This window comes from Canis lupus, chromosome 30 (genome assembly GCF_003254725.2).
Source record: "Canis lupus dingo isolate Sandy chromosome 30, ASM325472v2, whole genome shotgun sequence".
NCBI classification, from domain to species: Eukaryota; Metazoa; Chordata; class Mammalia; order Carnivora; family Canidae; genus Canis; species Canis lupus.
Window position 1 is genome coordinate 21259274 of NC_064272.1, and position 16587 is coordinate 21275860.

At 40.2% G+C, this 16587-nt stretch overlaps 1 protein-coding gene and 1 pseudogene across 1 annotated transcript in view; one reads left to right on the plus strand and one right to left on the minus strand.

The window, feature by feature from the left end:
- PRTG (protogenin) overlaps positions 1-12818 on the minus strand; it is a 128096-nt gene extending 115278 nt beyond the window's left edge. The window contains exons 1-2 of the mRNA XM_025472717.3: positions 12542-12818; positions 9962-10264 (exon numbers count right to left, since the gene is read on the minus strand). Coding sequence (XP_025328502.1) covers positions 9962-10264; positions 12542-12635 — 397 coding nt within the window. The 5' untranslated portion in view covers positions 12636-12818. The remainder of the gene's footprint in view (positions 1-9961; positions 10265-12541) is intronic.
- Positions 163-503, plus strand: LOC112675889 (40S ribosomal protein S29-like; annotated as a pseudogene).
- Positions 12819-16587: the final 3769 nt, after the last annotated feature.

Genomic DNA, 16587 nt, shown 5'->3' on the forward strand with positions numbered 1-16587 from the left:
ATGTGAATTCTACCTCAATAAAACTGCTGCTAAAGAAAAAAAATGTCCACACTAGACATAGGCTATCACTATGCCCCTCTTTCGAAGCAATAATAATGACACATAGTCAATCATTTATTTAAATTTCAACCTTTTGACTACAAGAGAGCCTCACTCCATTGAAGGTTATTTAAAGATACAATGAGTCCTTTTGCCTCGTTGCATCCGAAAGAGCAAGATGGGTCACCAGCAGCTCTACTGGAGCCACCCAAGGAAGTCTGGCCAGGGCTCTCGTTCTTGCCGTGTCTGTTCAAATCAGCATGGTCTGATCCGGAAATACGGCTTCAACATGTGCCGCCAGTGTTCCGTCAGTACGCCAAGAATATAGGCTTCATTAAGTTGGATTAAGTGAACTTCCTTGAATGGGTCATCCAAGATACCTACCTTAACTGCAGATGTCCAAGATACCTACTTTGATGCTGACTTATTGTACATAAAATAAAAATACTCCAATTATGAAAAAAAAATAAAGATACAATGAAAATCTGCTTTAGCTCAAACTTTCATTTGTACAGATATAGCAACAAATGCTGAACCTCTAAAAGGACTGGAGCTCAATCTCCCTGCATTGAGGTTATACTCAGGATAAAATAGAAACATTATTGATTTTATTTGAAAATTGCCTATTTACTACATCAACACAACAAAGTCTTATACAGCAGTAAAGGGTGAGCTGCACAATGATAAAGTCATACTTTTAAAATAAATATTCAGAAATTAAATGTGTCTTTTATATCAGGGTCAGTTCCACTACTATTCTCTTTTCTATATTCTGGATTAGATGAGATATATTTGAATATATAGAGACACATTTTCACACAATACACAGGAGAAAATCTTTACCTAATACTGCAAATTCATGACTAGAATCAGCACACCTGAGATCTAGTAGTTGTATCCTTGGGCAAGGCACCGGTCACTTCTCTATTGACCAACTTGTAATTTCTCAATGTACCATTTGCTAAGCAATAAAGTTCTCTCCCTAAATATCATAGCTTCCTAGTTGACATCTGGCATACTGAAAATTAAACTTAAATTTCACAAAGTTTCTTCTGCCTATATACTATCTTTCATGCATTATTACAGTTTTCTAAAAATGTAGTAAATCATCAAGGTAAAGATACTTTCAAGCTTTGAAGAAATCGTTCCATCACTGGGGATAACTTTTGGTAAAAATTTTGGTAATCTTACTACTTTACTGAGTTTGGTCCCTAAGACAGAGCATGGAAATGTGACTTTCTTGAATACATAAAAAGTGAATTATTTTTATTAAAATAAAAACAGTAAATACATCTGTTACAATTATTTAAGAAAAGCTGTGATCTCTTTAAAAAGAAATGCCAAAATGGCAATACCAACATCAAAGCATTTTTTTCCTATTATGTGTTCACTTTGAGGTCAATATTTTAATTGGAGTTACTTTAAATCCAATCAGAGGGGCTCAAGCTAACTCAGTTTGAAAGCTGGGGGAAAAATTAAACCTTATCATCCTTAATAGGACTTGGTGGTGGGTGGGGGCAGGCAGTATAATCTATTTCTACTAAAACACTAATAATACATTAGCAAAACTCTGTTAAGATGAAATTGGCACTATTTCTTTTAAACACTGAGTCAATAAACATCAGAATACACAAGTAATTAGCCAAAGCAGACGCATTTGTAAAGCTATACCTCTTGCGTACTATGTCAACCTTCAAAGAGCACAACTATTATGAACTTCCCAGGGCCAGGCAACATAATTTATTTTGATTTATTTTTCTGACTTAAGTCAGAAAACAGTACTAGTTCAAATTATCAGTATTGGTTTAAGACTTCACCCCCACCAAAAGTAGATTCTCCTATGATACATGGCAAGAGTATGAATTCTTAAAAGTACCAAGTTAAATAATGGCCAAGCTACTGTAATTTTTTTCTCAGTGACTTAAACGGTTCTCTTAAATTTTTTCTCAGTGACTTAAATGTGTGATTTAACTCAGTCTTATAAAAAATATAATTTACTGGCCATTTGCTCAGAATTACAGTAACAGAATTACAAAAATAGGGTACTGTGTTGCTGAACACCTGTGCCCCCTCCTTTTTGTCCAGCTGCCCATTTTTACAGGTAACACAAAGTAGGGATCAGAATGATTAAGTAATTTGTCTAAAGTCGTATAAATCATCAGCAATGGAGAAGACATAAATGATTGGCTCTCTTGCATTTTGTCATTCTGGTTTTCCACTGCAGCTCCCAGTAACTCAATAAAAATATATAGCAGCACTAAGAATATTTACCAGATATTGGTACCTGTCAACTTCATAATTTCTTTATGAAAGCACAAGAACAAGAAAACAAGAACTCAAGATCATTAAAATTCTGTTTTACACAACTATTATTTTCCTTAAATATAAGGAAATGTACATTTTTCTCTTCTAGTTTGAACTGATGATTTGTTCTACTCAAAGCACTTTTTTGGAGTAGAACACATGGTGCTGAATGTTCAGTCATCCGTGCTCAGGACTAGAGCCACTCATTAAAAGATTCTGCCTTCTCCCTCATCCATCTCAACTGTCACTTGAGCTACCAGTGGCTACTGGCCTCTACAGGTGACCAACTACCTATAGGAACAATCTTAACTTTTACTATCATAAAAAGCTAACCAAAATGAAACCAAACACAAAAAATGATACCTTGAGAAAGATGAGGACTATGCAATCCCTGCGTACTACTACTAAATAATCTAAAACAAGCATTTGTCATAACAACCACTCAAAATTTGTCTGCAACTTTCTGCATACTAGTTAACATACTACGTATGGTGTTTAATTCTTACTCATTGATGCCCTCTCAAGACACTACCATCTTTACATCATTATCTAGAGGAAGTTAAATTGTTTCTGCCCCAAATAAGTCTATGGTACCGTTGAATTAGCTGAAAAGATTTCTGTTAACCGTTCACCCAGAGAACCACCTACCACACAGCAAATGTAATTCTCTGGGCTATTAATCTCATACAGTTTTACTTGTCTCCATGCTGAGCATCACAAAAGATGTTCTTTAACATTTGCCACACATGGAGATTTCTCCTATCTTTTTCAACACTGGAGCCCATCACATCAAGAAAATACAATGTACTGAGTAAACAGAGTTAAGTGAAATTTGCATTTATGCTTTGTCTAGATATCCTCAAGAAAAGATCTAAAATACTGAAATCAAAATGAATGGACCTATAGAAGGATGAACTCTTAATATCAGGTTTCAATGTACCATGTGTGGAAAAGGAATGAAGAGGCAATATCACCCCCACTTAGACAAACAATGACTGAGACACATTTTTTTTTAAATCAAGCTTTCTTCACAATACTTAAAAATAATAACTGGTTCTCCAATCAATACATTTAGCATTATTAACACCAAAAGCTTAGATTATCAAACATAAGACAGAAATAGTTAAAATAACTAATGGCCCAGTACCAACTTGGAAAAAAAATTTCTACCTCTTCAGAAACAAAGTAGTTCTCAACCAGGATGATTTTGCCTCCCAAAACACATTTTTTTGTTGTTACAACTGCAGTGGTGGGGAGGCGGGGATGCTACTGGACTGGCATCTGGTATGTAGAGGCCAGGGATGCTGATGTACATTCTAGTCTGCATAAGAGTGTCCACAATGAAGAATTATCTAGCCCCAAATGTTGATTGCACCAAGGCTGAGAAGAAATCCTGAGGAATGTAACCCACAGTAGTAATACAGTCTCCACTTTTTTAAGTTGGTGAAGTGAAGGAGATCCATTTTGAGTAGTACTAAAAAGACTACAAAATAGTGACAATAAAAAGGCCATTTTGGAGGATTACTCCCAAAGGATACAATTTAGAGAAAGTAGTCTTTATAAAGTAGCATCATTAAAAAACAAAACAAAACAAAAACAAACTATAGAACTGTTCCAAACAGGAGTTTACTATTATTTCATAAATTAAGTTATTAGAAGAAAATTTCCTTGAGGTGCCTGGGTGGCTAAGTTAGTTAAGCATCAAACTCTTGATCTCAGCTCAGGTCTTGATCTCAGGGTCCTGAGTTCAAGCCCTGCACTCAGCTCCACATCAGCATGGAGCCTACTAAGAAAGAAAGCGAGAGAAAGAAAAATTTCCTTTCTATCAGTTCTAAGAAATAAGCCCATTGAGGACACAAGTTTGAAACAATGATTGCAATCTCCAACAGTCACTTAATTAACCTAGCCACAGATGCTAAAGATATTAAAAAATGTATATACATAAACATGAGAAAAGGGCAAGCCTCCCAGAAACTGAAAAAACAAACATTTTTAATTCATGCCTTCTGCTCAGCCTATAAGAATTTGGCTTTTAACACTCATCAAAAGCAGTTTCTGAGAACCAGAGGTTGAAAGAAGAAAAAAACAAGGAATGTAAAAGTCAGGAAAGCATTTGTCAGATTACTGTCAGAGACCTTTGTGAGGATGACACCTTTATCCTCTGCAATACATATCCCTAGAGCGATTCACTTGGCTTCAGGATTACAGCCACTGAAGGTAATTTAGTACATTTTTACCTTTTTGCACATCACTATTGTCAATTGCTGACTGTGAGCTTGTTCTGTGCAGATTACTATGTTAAGGCAACTGCCAACATTGCTTCAATTACTACAACTGTGTTTTCTTCCTCTCTTATTTATCAACTTTAAATGATGAGCTTAAAAAAATGCTTTTCCAAAGAGTCTGAACACTCAGAAGTATTAAAATAGTCCTGAAAGTGAAAAATTTGGGGTACAATTTTTAGGTTTCCTCTTAAAACATGTCAATAATCACAGCTGTTCTTAAAATTCAAGTATGGTCCTCAACAAAATGGCTAACATTATTATTTTTCATGAGTCATTACTAATTTAGAAGCTAAAAGTAATTCTAATTGAGTGAATCTGCCTAGGAGAGATAAAAATTATCTCTCAAAACTGTAGTCAGGGATATTAGGGTTTTCAAAAAGGTAACCTCAAATTATTTATTTATTAATCAAAATACTCCTTCAACTTAAAGTCCTGCTTAAAAGATTTGTTTTTGTGGGGTTTCTTGGTATGGGTTTGTTTTGTTGTTTTGTTTTGTTTTTAGTTTATTTTGCGATTCCTTTAAATTGCTCTGGACTCCATCAATAGGCCCAGCTGTTAAATTCAGGAGCAATGACAACAAATCCCTTGGCAAACAACTGCTGAGCATGAGACCCTTTCTTTAGAATATCAGAGATAGTTGACAAAAAAGGGCCATACCAAATGCCCTTTCAAAATTCCATTAAGAAGCTGAACAGAAATAAAATAAACACATTTATATACATCCTTTTTTTCCCATTTATATACATCTTAAAGCAAATTATAATTCTACCCTCCAGTGGATCCTGCTTGGTTATAAAATTAAAAATCCAACAATTCTGAAAAACAGTGAGATAGTGTTACAGATGATGAGAAATGATGAGAAATGATCCTCACTTAATCAAGTGCAAAGTGGGAAAAACTGGTTCTATTATCCAGAGATTATCAGGTACCTGATAAACCTTTTAAGAAGACAGACTGAAAGAACCAAGTGTCATTGTACATAAGCCTGTAGAACTTCATGTGCTTTTACTTCCCTGGCTTTAGCAATTGTAAGATGGTCAATTTTTAAGTTAAACATGTACTCTTGAACCATAACCCCTTCTCTTTAAAGATGATTTTTCTTGGATCTCAGAAAGAATCTTCTGAACCTTATCTACAGTGTTGGCAGATTGGTCTCTCAAATACCTCAATTCTATCTTATTTTTCTGAAATCAAATGACTTTTGTGTTACCTCTATTGAAATTAGGGCAGGTAACTTAACAGCTTGAAGTGAATATGCTCACATGTAAGAGATGTTTCCCTTTACAGCATCTACAAATCTCACTCAATAAGTGACAATGTAGCAAAATCTCATCCATCTTGGGTCTTAGATCATTAATAAAATTCAAAATGTAGGCTAATAGTCTCATAGTTCTTTCTCTTTTCAATCACCCACCTTATTTTTTAACATGAGTCATTAAATGTTCTCAATATATTTTAACTCATTTTAAGACCAACTTTGGGCTATAATTTATATACTACTCTTTAAAATAGAAGCCATACTCATAGAACAGTTTTTCATTCATCTAACAACAAAAGTCCTCAAGTTTCACCTCCTTTTAAACTGAAGTGATAAACGTTTTATTCATGGAAAACAAGCTACATCCTTTTAAAGGAAATCACTATTGCTGTGTAGAGATATAGAAACAGACCACTTTCCCCACCCCAGCTTTTCACATGCAAAAATGAACCTCAAAATCTTTAGGGGAAAAAAATCATCATAAAGTTACAATACAATGGTCTTCCAGTTAACAAATGCTCACTTAAAAAAAAAAAAAGATTTTTCACCCAAGTGAACGGTCCTGAAATACCTAAGAAATATAAACTGGCTTTATGTTCTCTTTCCCTCTGTCCTTAGACTTCAATTTCCACCTTTTATGGAAAGGAAATAAACAACCAGCTTCCTGTTCAATCACTAGCTTACAGCCAGTCTTTTACACATCATAGAACACAACCCGCCTCCTCCTTTACTTCTCTCAAACGTCTCTTATCTTAATTTAAACTTGTTGAAATATGAGACCATTTTACCACACTAATGCTTTTCTATGAAATTTATCTTAATGTTAAGAATGCAAGAAACATCAAAATGTCGGTAAATTATTTCTTATTCCTAAAATGTTTAAATTATTTACATACTGAAGACTTAGCACCGGTGAAAGTGAAAACTGGATTTGCCAAAAGCTAAAAATATTGAAATTTATAGGAAATGGCTTAATCTTCTGTTCTTACTATTGTATACAACTAGAAAAAAGGGCCTCCCACATACTCTCCTTCCTATTCTAGTTTCATGAAATGTAAAATGGCTAAAATGTCTATCAATTAAAAGGATTACCTTTTTAAAAAAAAACTAAATATTACTTTAACCCTATACTTTCCTTTAAAAATGGGATGCCTTAGAAAAACTAAGTTAGACAAATTCTTTTGTGCTTGGATGAACAACAGGAAAGCAAAGCCTCCAGGCCTTTGGGGAGGAACCTAGTCCCTGCAGCCGGCTCTGATGTGCTTGGGAGATAAGGCTCCATAGTGACACTTAAGGAAAGGCCTGTTCACATTTGAATTTCTGCATTCCTCAAGAACAATTCATGGCAATAACTAACTTTGCAGAAGAGCTACATGAAAGCTTTGGCCAATGAATGAGGGTCATCTGCTCTTTATCACAAGGGTAAACCTCATCCTGGCCAGTTTCTAACCTTTTAACCCTGTGAATTCCTAATTTACACATGAATAATGGAATTCTTGCCTAGAGAGCAACTTTCAGCTTCTAGTTCCTAAGTTTAGAAACCAGGACTTGATTGCCTATGTGTTAAAAACTCTAAAACTTGCAGAGATTAAAGTTTTAGATTTTTAAAGGCTATATTATTACACTTCTGAAACAAAGATATGTTTGCTGACAAATCTTTGATCAGGAAATAAAAACAACATACTTGCACCCTGCTGCTATCAATAACTAGGAGAGAACTAGCTTTTTTAAAAAAGCAAAACAGAATGTCCACTTAATGCCTATTCTCTTCCTGTTTAATATGTATAACATCTTTACCCTGAACATAGGATAAAGTCATTTGAGCCTATGTCATTGGACATTGCTTTTTAAATACCTAAACTAACTTTGTGAGTTCAGAATCTCTAAGTCTCATATTTCTAAAGAAAAATCTAAAACTATGCATTTTAAATCTGTAATACTGAATGCAATTTCCTAGCAAAATATCTCCACAGAGTTCAATAAAACATGTGCCTATGAAAAGTGTGGCCCCTACAACTGAGTACAGTTAACATGTAGCAGCCATGTCTACATATTTTCACTAAAATTAAGCTCTTGATACTAATTATATGAAAACTACTTCACCACAACAGTCTTCAAAACTATCATATCTAATAATTATCCATAATTTTTACACAGTTACACAAATCTAAGGACTCTAAAAAAGCCATACTAACCTTTGTTTCACTGTTAATAACACTTATCATACTATACAGACTTTAAAGCTCTATGTGTTTTCAAGGCATTTCTGGGTACCCTAGAATTTTGTCAGGCTTCTAAGGAGGTCCCGGAAATAATGTGTGGTCATGATAAATGCTTCATCCTTTCAAGGCCCATCTGCCCTCCTCCACCTTTCTATCCTGCTCCTCTTCTCTCCAGCAAAGAAATACAAGCTACAATTCCTGGGTATGAAACATTTTCCACAATCCTGAAAAGGTGACAAAGTTACAACTCTATACAACAACTTTATGTTAAAATTAAATGAACAGAACAAAGGCATTAAAAGCACACTATCTTGAAAACACAGAAAAACCGTAAGTCAACAACAACAAAATGATTTTTGGCCGGTGATTATGGCAAAAAAAAAAAAACGTTTATCAGAAATTTTCTCAGGTTTTTGCCATTCTTGAGGGGGGAGGATAGAACTGGAAACATTTCTACTTTTCTGATATATTTCAATGTTAAACTATCTTTGCTTGCAACTTATTTCTACAATTAATCATTACTGTACAAATAAATTAATAACATGATGGTAGCATAAATATGGTCATACACTGTTAAAAGAGTCAAAGTCACTTAGAAAACCCCTGCCAATGGCTTCCTAAATTTCACCTGTGTAGACTATTTCCTAAATAGTCTGAAGAAACTATTTCCTAAAGATTATGTCTTTATCTCAAGAGATCCCTCTTCCTATTGTTCATCCTGTAAATGATCAATTTGTCAGGATAGCACAAAATCTATCTTTTGTGGATTAACAAAAGAATGTAGCTAGAATACTTGTAAAAACTATTTTTAAGATACAGTTGTGGTTTTAAGATTTGCATTGTCTATTGTCATCTTAAGTGTTGCGTGTTTGATCCCCTGGAGAGATGGAAAACCTCAGTGGGAACAAGGAGTTGCCCATTCATCCTAGGCCCATCTTTACATTCAACAGTTATCAGGTCAACCACCAAGCACTGGATCACTTGGACAAATGGCTGATCTGATGGGGCTGTTAATACAAAGGAAATCATTAGACAGCAAACTTTATGACAACTGGAATAAAAGACGCAGATCTGGTTTAAATCCATTAGGCATAATATGGAAATGGCCTTAACCTCTTTCTCTCCCAGCAGAAAAAGGCTAGGAATACTTCAAAGGCTTGAGAGTTACTGACCAATGCCCTCTCAACAATTAAAAGGCAACAGGAGTGATCTTAAAGCACTCAGGGAAATGGAAGGTTGGGCTATAAGAAAGAGTTAGCACTCAAAGGCCACATCTACAAGGCAGAAAGATTTGCTTGTGATTTTTAAATTTTAATTGTTAATTTATGAAAGATGAGATTTTAGAACTTTCATTGCATTAGCCAAACTTTTACACCGAACTCTTGCTCATACACTTGTAAATTTATACAAAGCCGCTTCTACAGGTTTAGGTGTTTGAAATCTTTTTTTAAAAAAGATTTTATGTATTTACTCATGAGAGACAGAGACGAGATACAGAGAGAGAGAGGCAGAGACACAGGCAGAGGGAAAAGCAAGCTCCATGCAGGGATCCGGATGTGGGACTCAGTCCTGGGTCTCCAGGATCACGACCTGGGCCAAAGGCAGAGACGTTCAACCACTGAGCCACCCAGTCATCCCTAGGTGTTTGAAATCTAACTTGACTTTCCTTCTCAATCATTCATTTAAATTTATATTTTTTTCTTAGATTTTTCTGCATGCCTACCAACTACTACCTCCAGGAAAATTCTTTATGTTTGTGTGATGTGATTTTTAGAGTTAGCACACAGTGAATCACAAAATCATTAAAACATAGCAATGAAAAGTATCAAACAATGAAGAATTTATACACTTACTTGACAAGGTAAGATGTGCTTTTTGACTAAGAATGGCTCCATATTTGTTCATTGCCAAGCACTGATAAAAGCCTTCATCAGACTGCTCTCCTCGCTTGCCTTCCACTTCATTGATGTATAAAGAGCCGTTAGACAGAACCTGGATCCGTTTATTTTCAGACACTTTTGCTCCATTTTTCAACCATGTGACCTTAATAGGAACTTCTCCATGAGCCTGGCAATCTAAAATGACTGGGTCCTTTCTTGTGACAGTTACATCCTGTGGTTCTTTTATAAAAAACAGTTCACTAAAGCACCACACTCCTATAAGGAAAAAGGGGGGGGGGAGGCATATCCAGAATTATAGGTATAAAGCCATTTCTTAACACATAATTGTAAAACATATTCAGGGTGTAGCATGACAAAGTTTAAGAAACTATATTAGTTAACTGATAAACATCTTAATAAACCAATCTAAGTTTCAGCAAAACTTTTCAACAAATCAGAAAGAACATCTTCAACATTTATCTAAAAGCACAGGGAAGATTTCATGATCTTATGCCTTCTAAGAATCCAGTTCTCAAGCTTCTTGCTACAGTATCAAAATCATCAGGAAAACTCATGAGCACAAGCTGTTTGCTACTTTTACAAGCTTGTCAAAAAGAGCTTGAACAGAGTAAGTCGTAAAAGTCTAATTTTACAAGAAATCATTAGCAAAACTCCAACTCTGTGAACAAGCAAGTTTATTTCTTTGTCCCTTGAAGTGTTTTGGGTTCCCTGGCACCTACTCCTTTGGGAAGTGCATTTATCTTTCGTGACAAATTACAAGTTTGCATTTTTATATCTGTCCTTTACTGCAAGGACTCTGCCTCCTCTCCTTGAAAGAGATCAATTTACTTAATTTCTGCAGAGTAAGGTAGGTATTTAATGGACAAACAGTTGACTCTGAAATGTTGGTAACTCTTGCTGATTGTACTCAGTGGGTGATCGGATTAGAAAACATTTATTTCCTCTTTCTTTCTTTCTTCTTTTCTTTTCTTTTCTTTCTTTTTTCTTTTTAGAACTACTAACTGCTGGAAAGAAATGTGTGACTAAATTGGTCCTTACTATCTAATAGGGATAGGAGATTGCTTTATCAACCAATACCCATTTTTATCAGAGCAGAGGAAAGGTTTTACTCTAAGCATACCCATCGTCCTGGTCCCTGCCAGGAAAAAGCATCCGATGACTGCCTAATACCCTGTCACCTCCTGTACTGTGCGCAAAGGCCACCTAAAGTCTGGCATATTGATTGGGGAGTGTTAGAGGAGTTTGGGAACATTTCATCTTCCTTATGATGTTCTAAATACATGACTACAAATTCCCGGGACTGATCTGCTTCTCATAACCTCACACACTAGCCGCACTCCCCCGCTCGGGCTGCGGACTTCTAACACATGCCCAGGGCGACGGGAGGACCCTCACAGCCTCGCGCTGCGAGGACCACTCCGGAAGGCGCCCATTGTGTTTCCGAGTCACATCTGACTTTGATCCTTTTCTCATGTTAACAGAAAACCAACTCCTCCTGCAAAGATGAAAGTCCGGGGTTTGTAATCTGTAAATAAATAAAATAACCCCTTCTCCTGAACATCTCTCCTCCACGCCCCCACCCACCCCACCCCCCGCAATCGTCACATCCACCTTACACTTTTTTTTTTAATCTCTTTGAAGATAAACCAATGCAGATGCAAACGAGAAAAAAAAATTAGTTCACCCAAGTTTGCATAAGGCTAACCTGAAGTTTGGAGGAATCTTCACATTGGTACACACCTCAGGGCCTGCTTCAAAATTCAAAATACCTGGAGGGGGGTTTGCGGAGGGGGGGTTCCTATGTAAATACTTCCTTTTAAGCTCTGGGGACCTTTCTCCCCTCCGGGGCACACACTGGCCACGCACCTTCCAGTCTTCTTGCCTTCCCCATTCCACCCCTCCCTTCTCCTCCTCTTTTGATCCGGATCCGAGAAAACGCGGGCACTAGGGGTGCTGCCCTGGACTCTGGTTCACCTAGTCTCTCCCCTGCCCGAAAATGCGTATGTGTGGTCGGGGTGGGGGAACCCCGCTGCAAAAGGGGAAGCCGCGAGAAGCCGCGGCGCCCCCTGCGTGGCGAGGCTGCCACTAAGGAAACAATATAAATAAAGCCACGTGCGCCGCGGCGGCCGGGGCGGGAGGGCGGAGGGAGGGAGGCGGGCGGGCGGCGCGGAGCCGGGGCTGGCCGCCGAGGCGAGGACGCGGCCGGAGCCCGGACAATGGCGCGAGGAGAAAGGGGGGAGAGTGGACAGCGGGCGCCACGGCCACGCAGCCTGCCCCTCGGGGCGCGCAGCGCGGAGGCGCGGGTGCGGGGGCCGCGCCCCCCGGAGCCCCCGCGGAGCCCCCGGGCCGCTCAGCCTCCAGCAGCTGCTCCCTGCCGGCCGCGGGAGGGGGCAGGGTCTGGCGGTCCGCTCGCCGCCGAGGACCCGGCAGCCCCCCAGCAGCCCCCCCCCCCGCCGCTCCCTCCTTCCCAGCCCACTCGCGCCTGCTCCAGCCCCACAGGCGCACAAGGAACGCAGGAGAAAGCGCGCCCACCTGGAGCGGAGCCGAGGAGCAGCAGGAGCAGGAGCGCGCGGAGCAGCATCCCTGGCGGCCGCGGCCGGGCGAGGGGTCGCAGAGAAGGCGCCATTCAGCGGGGCCGCGCGGGCATGCTCCCCGGCCGCCCCGCCGCCCCGCCGCCCCGCCGCCGCCCCCGGGCTCCCCGCGCCCCCGCTGCACGCGCGCAGCCTGGGCTTCCCGCTCGCGCTCCGGCGTGGCCTGGCCTGGCCTGGCGGGCGGCGGGCTCTGCGGCCGCGGAGAGGCCGGCGCACGGACACCCGCTCGCGGGAGGCGGGGGGCGGGGGGCCCGAGAGTCCGGCCCGGGGGCGGAGTGAGGCGGCGGCTGCGGGGGGCGGGGGCGGGGGCGCGGGCGGCGGAGTGGACGGCGCCGCTGCCGGCCCGGGGACTACTTTCTACATCTGGCCCCTGGTCTGGGGACCGCGAGGTCGGCGCGGCCGGCGGAGGGAGACGCCGGGAGGGGGCCCCGGGCGGCCCCGCGGGGAGGGGGCGGGCCCCGCCGGACAATGCACCTGGGGGTCAAGCCCCGGCTGAGGGTCCCCGGCCCGCGGCCCCGCCCCCGTCGAGGACGGAGCCACAAAGGCCGAGCCCCGCGGCCCGGGCTGCCCGGGGCCCCTCTCCCCCCGCGCGCTTGGGATTCGGGGAAGGAGGGGGCGCGGCGGGGGAGGGATGGTGCTGAGAGACGCGGAGAGGCCGGAGACTTTTCCCCTGATGGCCCCTGCCCATCCCCCGCCTCGCCTCGCACGCCGAGGCCCTGCGGAGGGAAGACGGCCTCTGCCCGCTCCGGGGATGTGTCAGCCGGGCCGGAGGCATCTCCGGGGCTGAGCCCCACATCTGGGCACGCGCGGCTCTTGCCCTCCCCGCCCGCGGGCAGATACAGCCCTGGCTTAGAAACACCTCCCGAAGGATTCGCCGAGCCGCTCCGTGAATCACCTTTGGAGGAGACGTTTTCTTATGTTGGCCAAGTTACTCGAGCTCTTTATTTCGTGAGAACGGTGCGCGCAGAAGGGCCCTGTCCTAACAGTCGAGGCGAGATCAGGGGATTTCTGGGTTCTCTGCGCTTGCCTGGGGGGAGCCAGGCTTTCATAGGATACCTGGTTAGAAGTTCAACGGACCGGGACAGACAGAAATGTTATTAATTTGTTCACATCCCTTAAAATTAAGGATAACAAGAGGAGTTAAAAGGTACATTTATTTTTTTAAAAAATGCAATCAGGTTGCTAAACATACATGGATCATAGCATTTCCATGTGGATTAGCATTCGCTAATCCAAAACTAAATCTGTGTATGGCACATGATGAGGGCCCAGGCTACAAGCTCTCCTTAATGAAAGCTGCCGACAGAAATCTAGCTTTTGTCACTGACATCCACACACTGCCTTCAGCATGCTCCCCAAATCCTCCTTATGAGAAAAGGGTTGGGGGGTGGTGTGAGGGAGACCAACCGTTTTAGAACATCTGCTGGGAGGGCAGCACTACCTTCTCCGGAAGCTTTCTCTAAGGATCAGCCTGTTTAACAATTCTAACCCATGTTCCAACAGTAATACCCTTGGCTATACTGCCTCCAAGACCTTACTTAAAATTTAGATGCATAGAATTATTTCTAAGCAACAGAATAAAGGTTCATGGAAAGGGAAAAATGTTGAGGTAATAAAATGAGATACTTGCAAGAATGTTTTGAGTATCTGATAAATTTACACCGATTTACATGACGTTCTTAACTGTGCGCCTAAATTCTCTAATTGTATGACATTCTTCTTCCTCTTGACTCCCCCTTCTCCCAGTTTCCTTTCAATTGACCCTAAGTGCTCATATTTCCTGCATAAGAATTGCTAATAAGATGCTTTTATACTCTCTTTCTTGGATAAATCAGTAGAATAAAGGCTGGGGGAGGGGAGAGATAAGCTAGAAAGCAGGGGAAGAACTTTTTTTTAATTGCCACTTTGCCTTCCTTTAGCATTTTAATTGATCATAGAAGCCTTTGATTCTTATAGGATGGCTTTGCATGTTGAGTTGCATTGGAGATAGCATTGCATCGAATATGAAATAAAATATGTGATGTGTATATACATACATATATATAATGTGCTGAGATTAAACAATTGTATGGAACTTTTCTGATCCATTTACAATCTCATGTTAGGTGGTAATAAACTTACTCTGATGATGTAATTATACCATATTACATAAAATTTGCAGAATACCCAAGGTTACTCATTAGTAAGTGTGGTAGCTGGGAACCAGAATTCATGTGTTCTGATTTGTTGTCCTTTCTACTATATAATCCTTTTGGCCTTCAATTTAAACTATTTTTTCCTTTTTTTCCCTTAAATATTTATTTGAGGTGGGGAGGGGCAGAGGGAAAGGGAGAGAGAATCCTCAAGCAAACTCTCTGCTGAGTGTGGAGACCGACTTGGGGCTTGATCTCAGTACCCCCTGAGATCATGACCTGAGCCGAAATCAAGAGTTGGCCGCTTAACTGACTGAGCAACCCAGGTGTCCCCTCTTTCTCTTTATTTTTTTTAACACCTATATCCTGTTGACTCCAGAATTATAACATACTTCTTTAAATAACACAGTACATATCTTCTTGGACAGGTATGTTTTCTTTCATGTATAATACTTATATCATGTACCAGGAATGTATAAACTACTTAAGGGCTCATTACACAGTTCTCAAATGCTCTATAGATTCCAGTATAGGACCTTACATTTGGTAGTAACCCTGTGGTGATGAAAGGCAGGTTTTTTACTGTCTCACAGACTAGAGTTCAAATTTCAATATTTTGTAGATACGTTATTGTCTCAGATCTCATCTATTTAATGGGAATAAGTGTAATACCAGTGGGCTGCTATGATATAATGCATGCAAAGTACCTGTGTGTAATAAGTAAAAATTTCCAAGAGTGATAAATCTTTGTCCTTTCAGAGTGGGGTTAAATTTTAAATATTTATGTTTTTAAGAGTCAAATCTGATTAATTTGTTTGGTGACTGCACTGATGGTGACTCTAATTATTTCTTTCAAAAGTTCCTAAATTGGTCCTGAAAGAGGTAGGAAGTGCCTAGTTGTTTGATCTCCCAAAGTTATCCCCTTGAAAGATAAATCCCATTGAGATAAACAACTATCTAAACTCTATTTCTATTTTGATTTCACATGCTAAAACAAGAAAAATTACTTTTGGGCTGAAAAGAGTAGAGCCTATGTAGTTGAGAACTGAAATCTGAGGGCAAGTTTAAAAAAAAAAAAAAAAAAGGAATTGGTGTTTCCTTAAGTAAATTCAAGTTACCTAACCCAACTTTTGGGGGGGGGGGGGGAATCACATAACTTCACCCATCAAGTTATGAGGCTATACCAAATGAGCTTCAAGCTCTCTGATGTCTGAACATCAATCTGGTTCCATGGAATCTTCTTATAACCTTGTGTATGTTTGTGAAACAAGAGCATAAGAAAAGAGTTGTTCAACTTTTCACTTAATACGTATTGAGCGCCTACTGTCTTGGTTAGAAGATTAGGCCCTGAACAAGCATCAAATGCTATGATTGTGTCATGATTTCAGAAACCACTCACCCATGAGCTTAATTTTTGCCATCAGAAACATTCTGAAATGGATTTTTTTTTTAATAGGAGGGTGGTAACCATTTTGTGGTGCACCATTGTAAAATGGTGCAGCTGTTATGGAAAATGGTATGGAGGTTGCTCAAAAAATTAAAAATAGAATTACAATATGATCCAGCAATCCTATGTTCAGGTGTGTCTCCAAAGAAATGAAAATAGGATCTTTTTTTTTTAAATAGGATCTCGAGGAAATATTTGCACACCCATGTTCATTGCAACATTATTCACAATAACCAAAATGTGGAAGCAACCTAAATGCATCAAGAGATAAATGGATAAAGGAATGTTCCATATACAAAGTATGTGCTGGAATATTATTCAGCCCTAAAAAGGAGGTCCTACCATGTAGGACGTGAATGACTCTTGACATTATGCTAAGTGAAATAAGCCAATCACAAAAAGACAAAT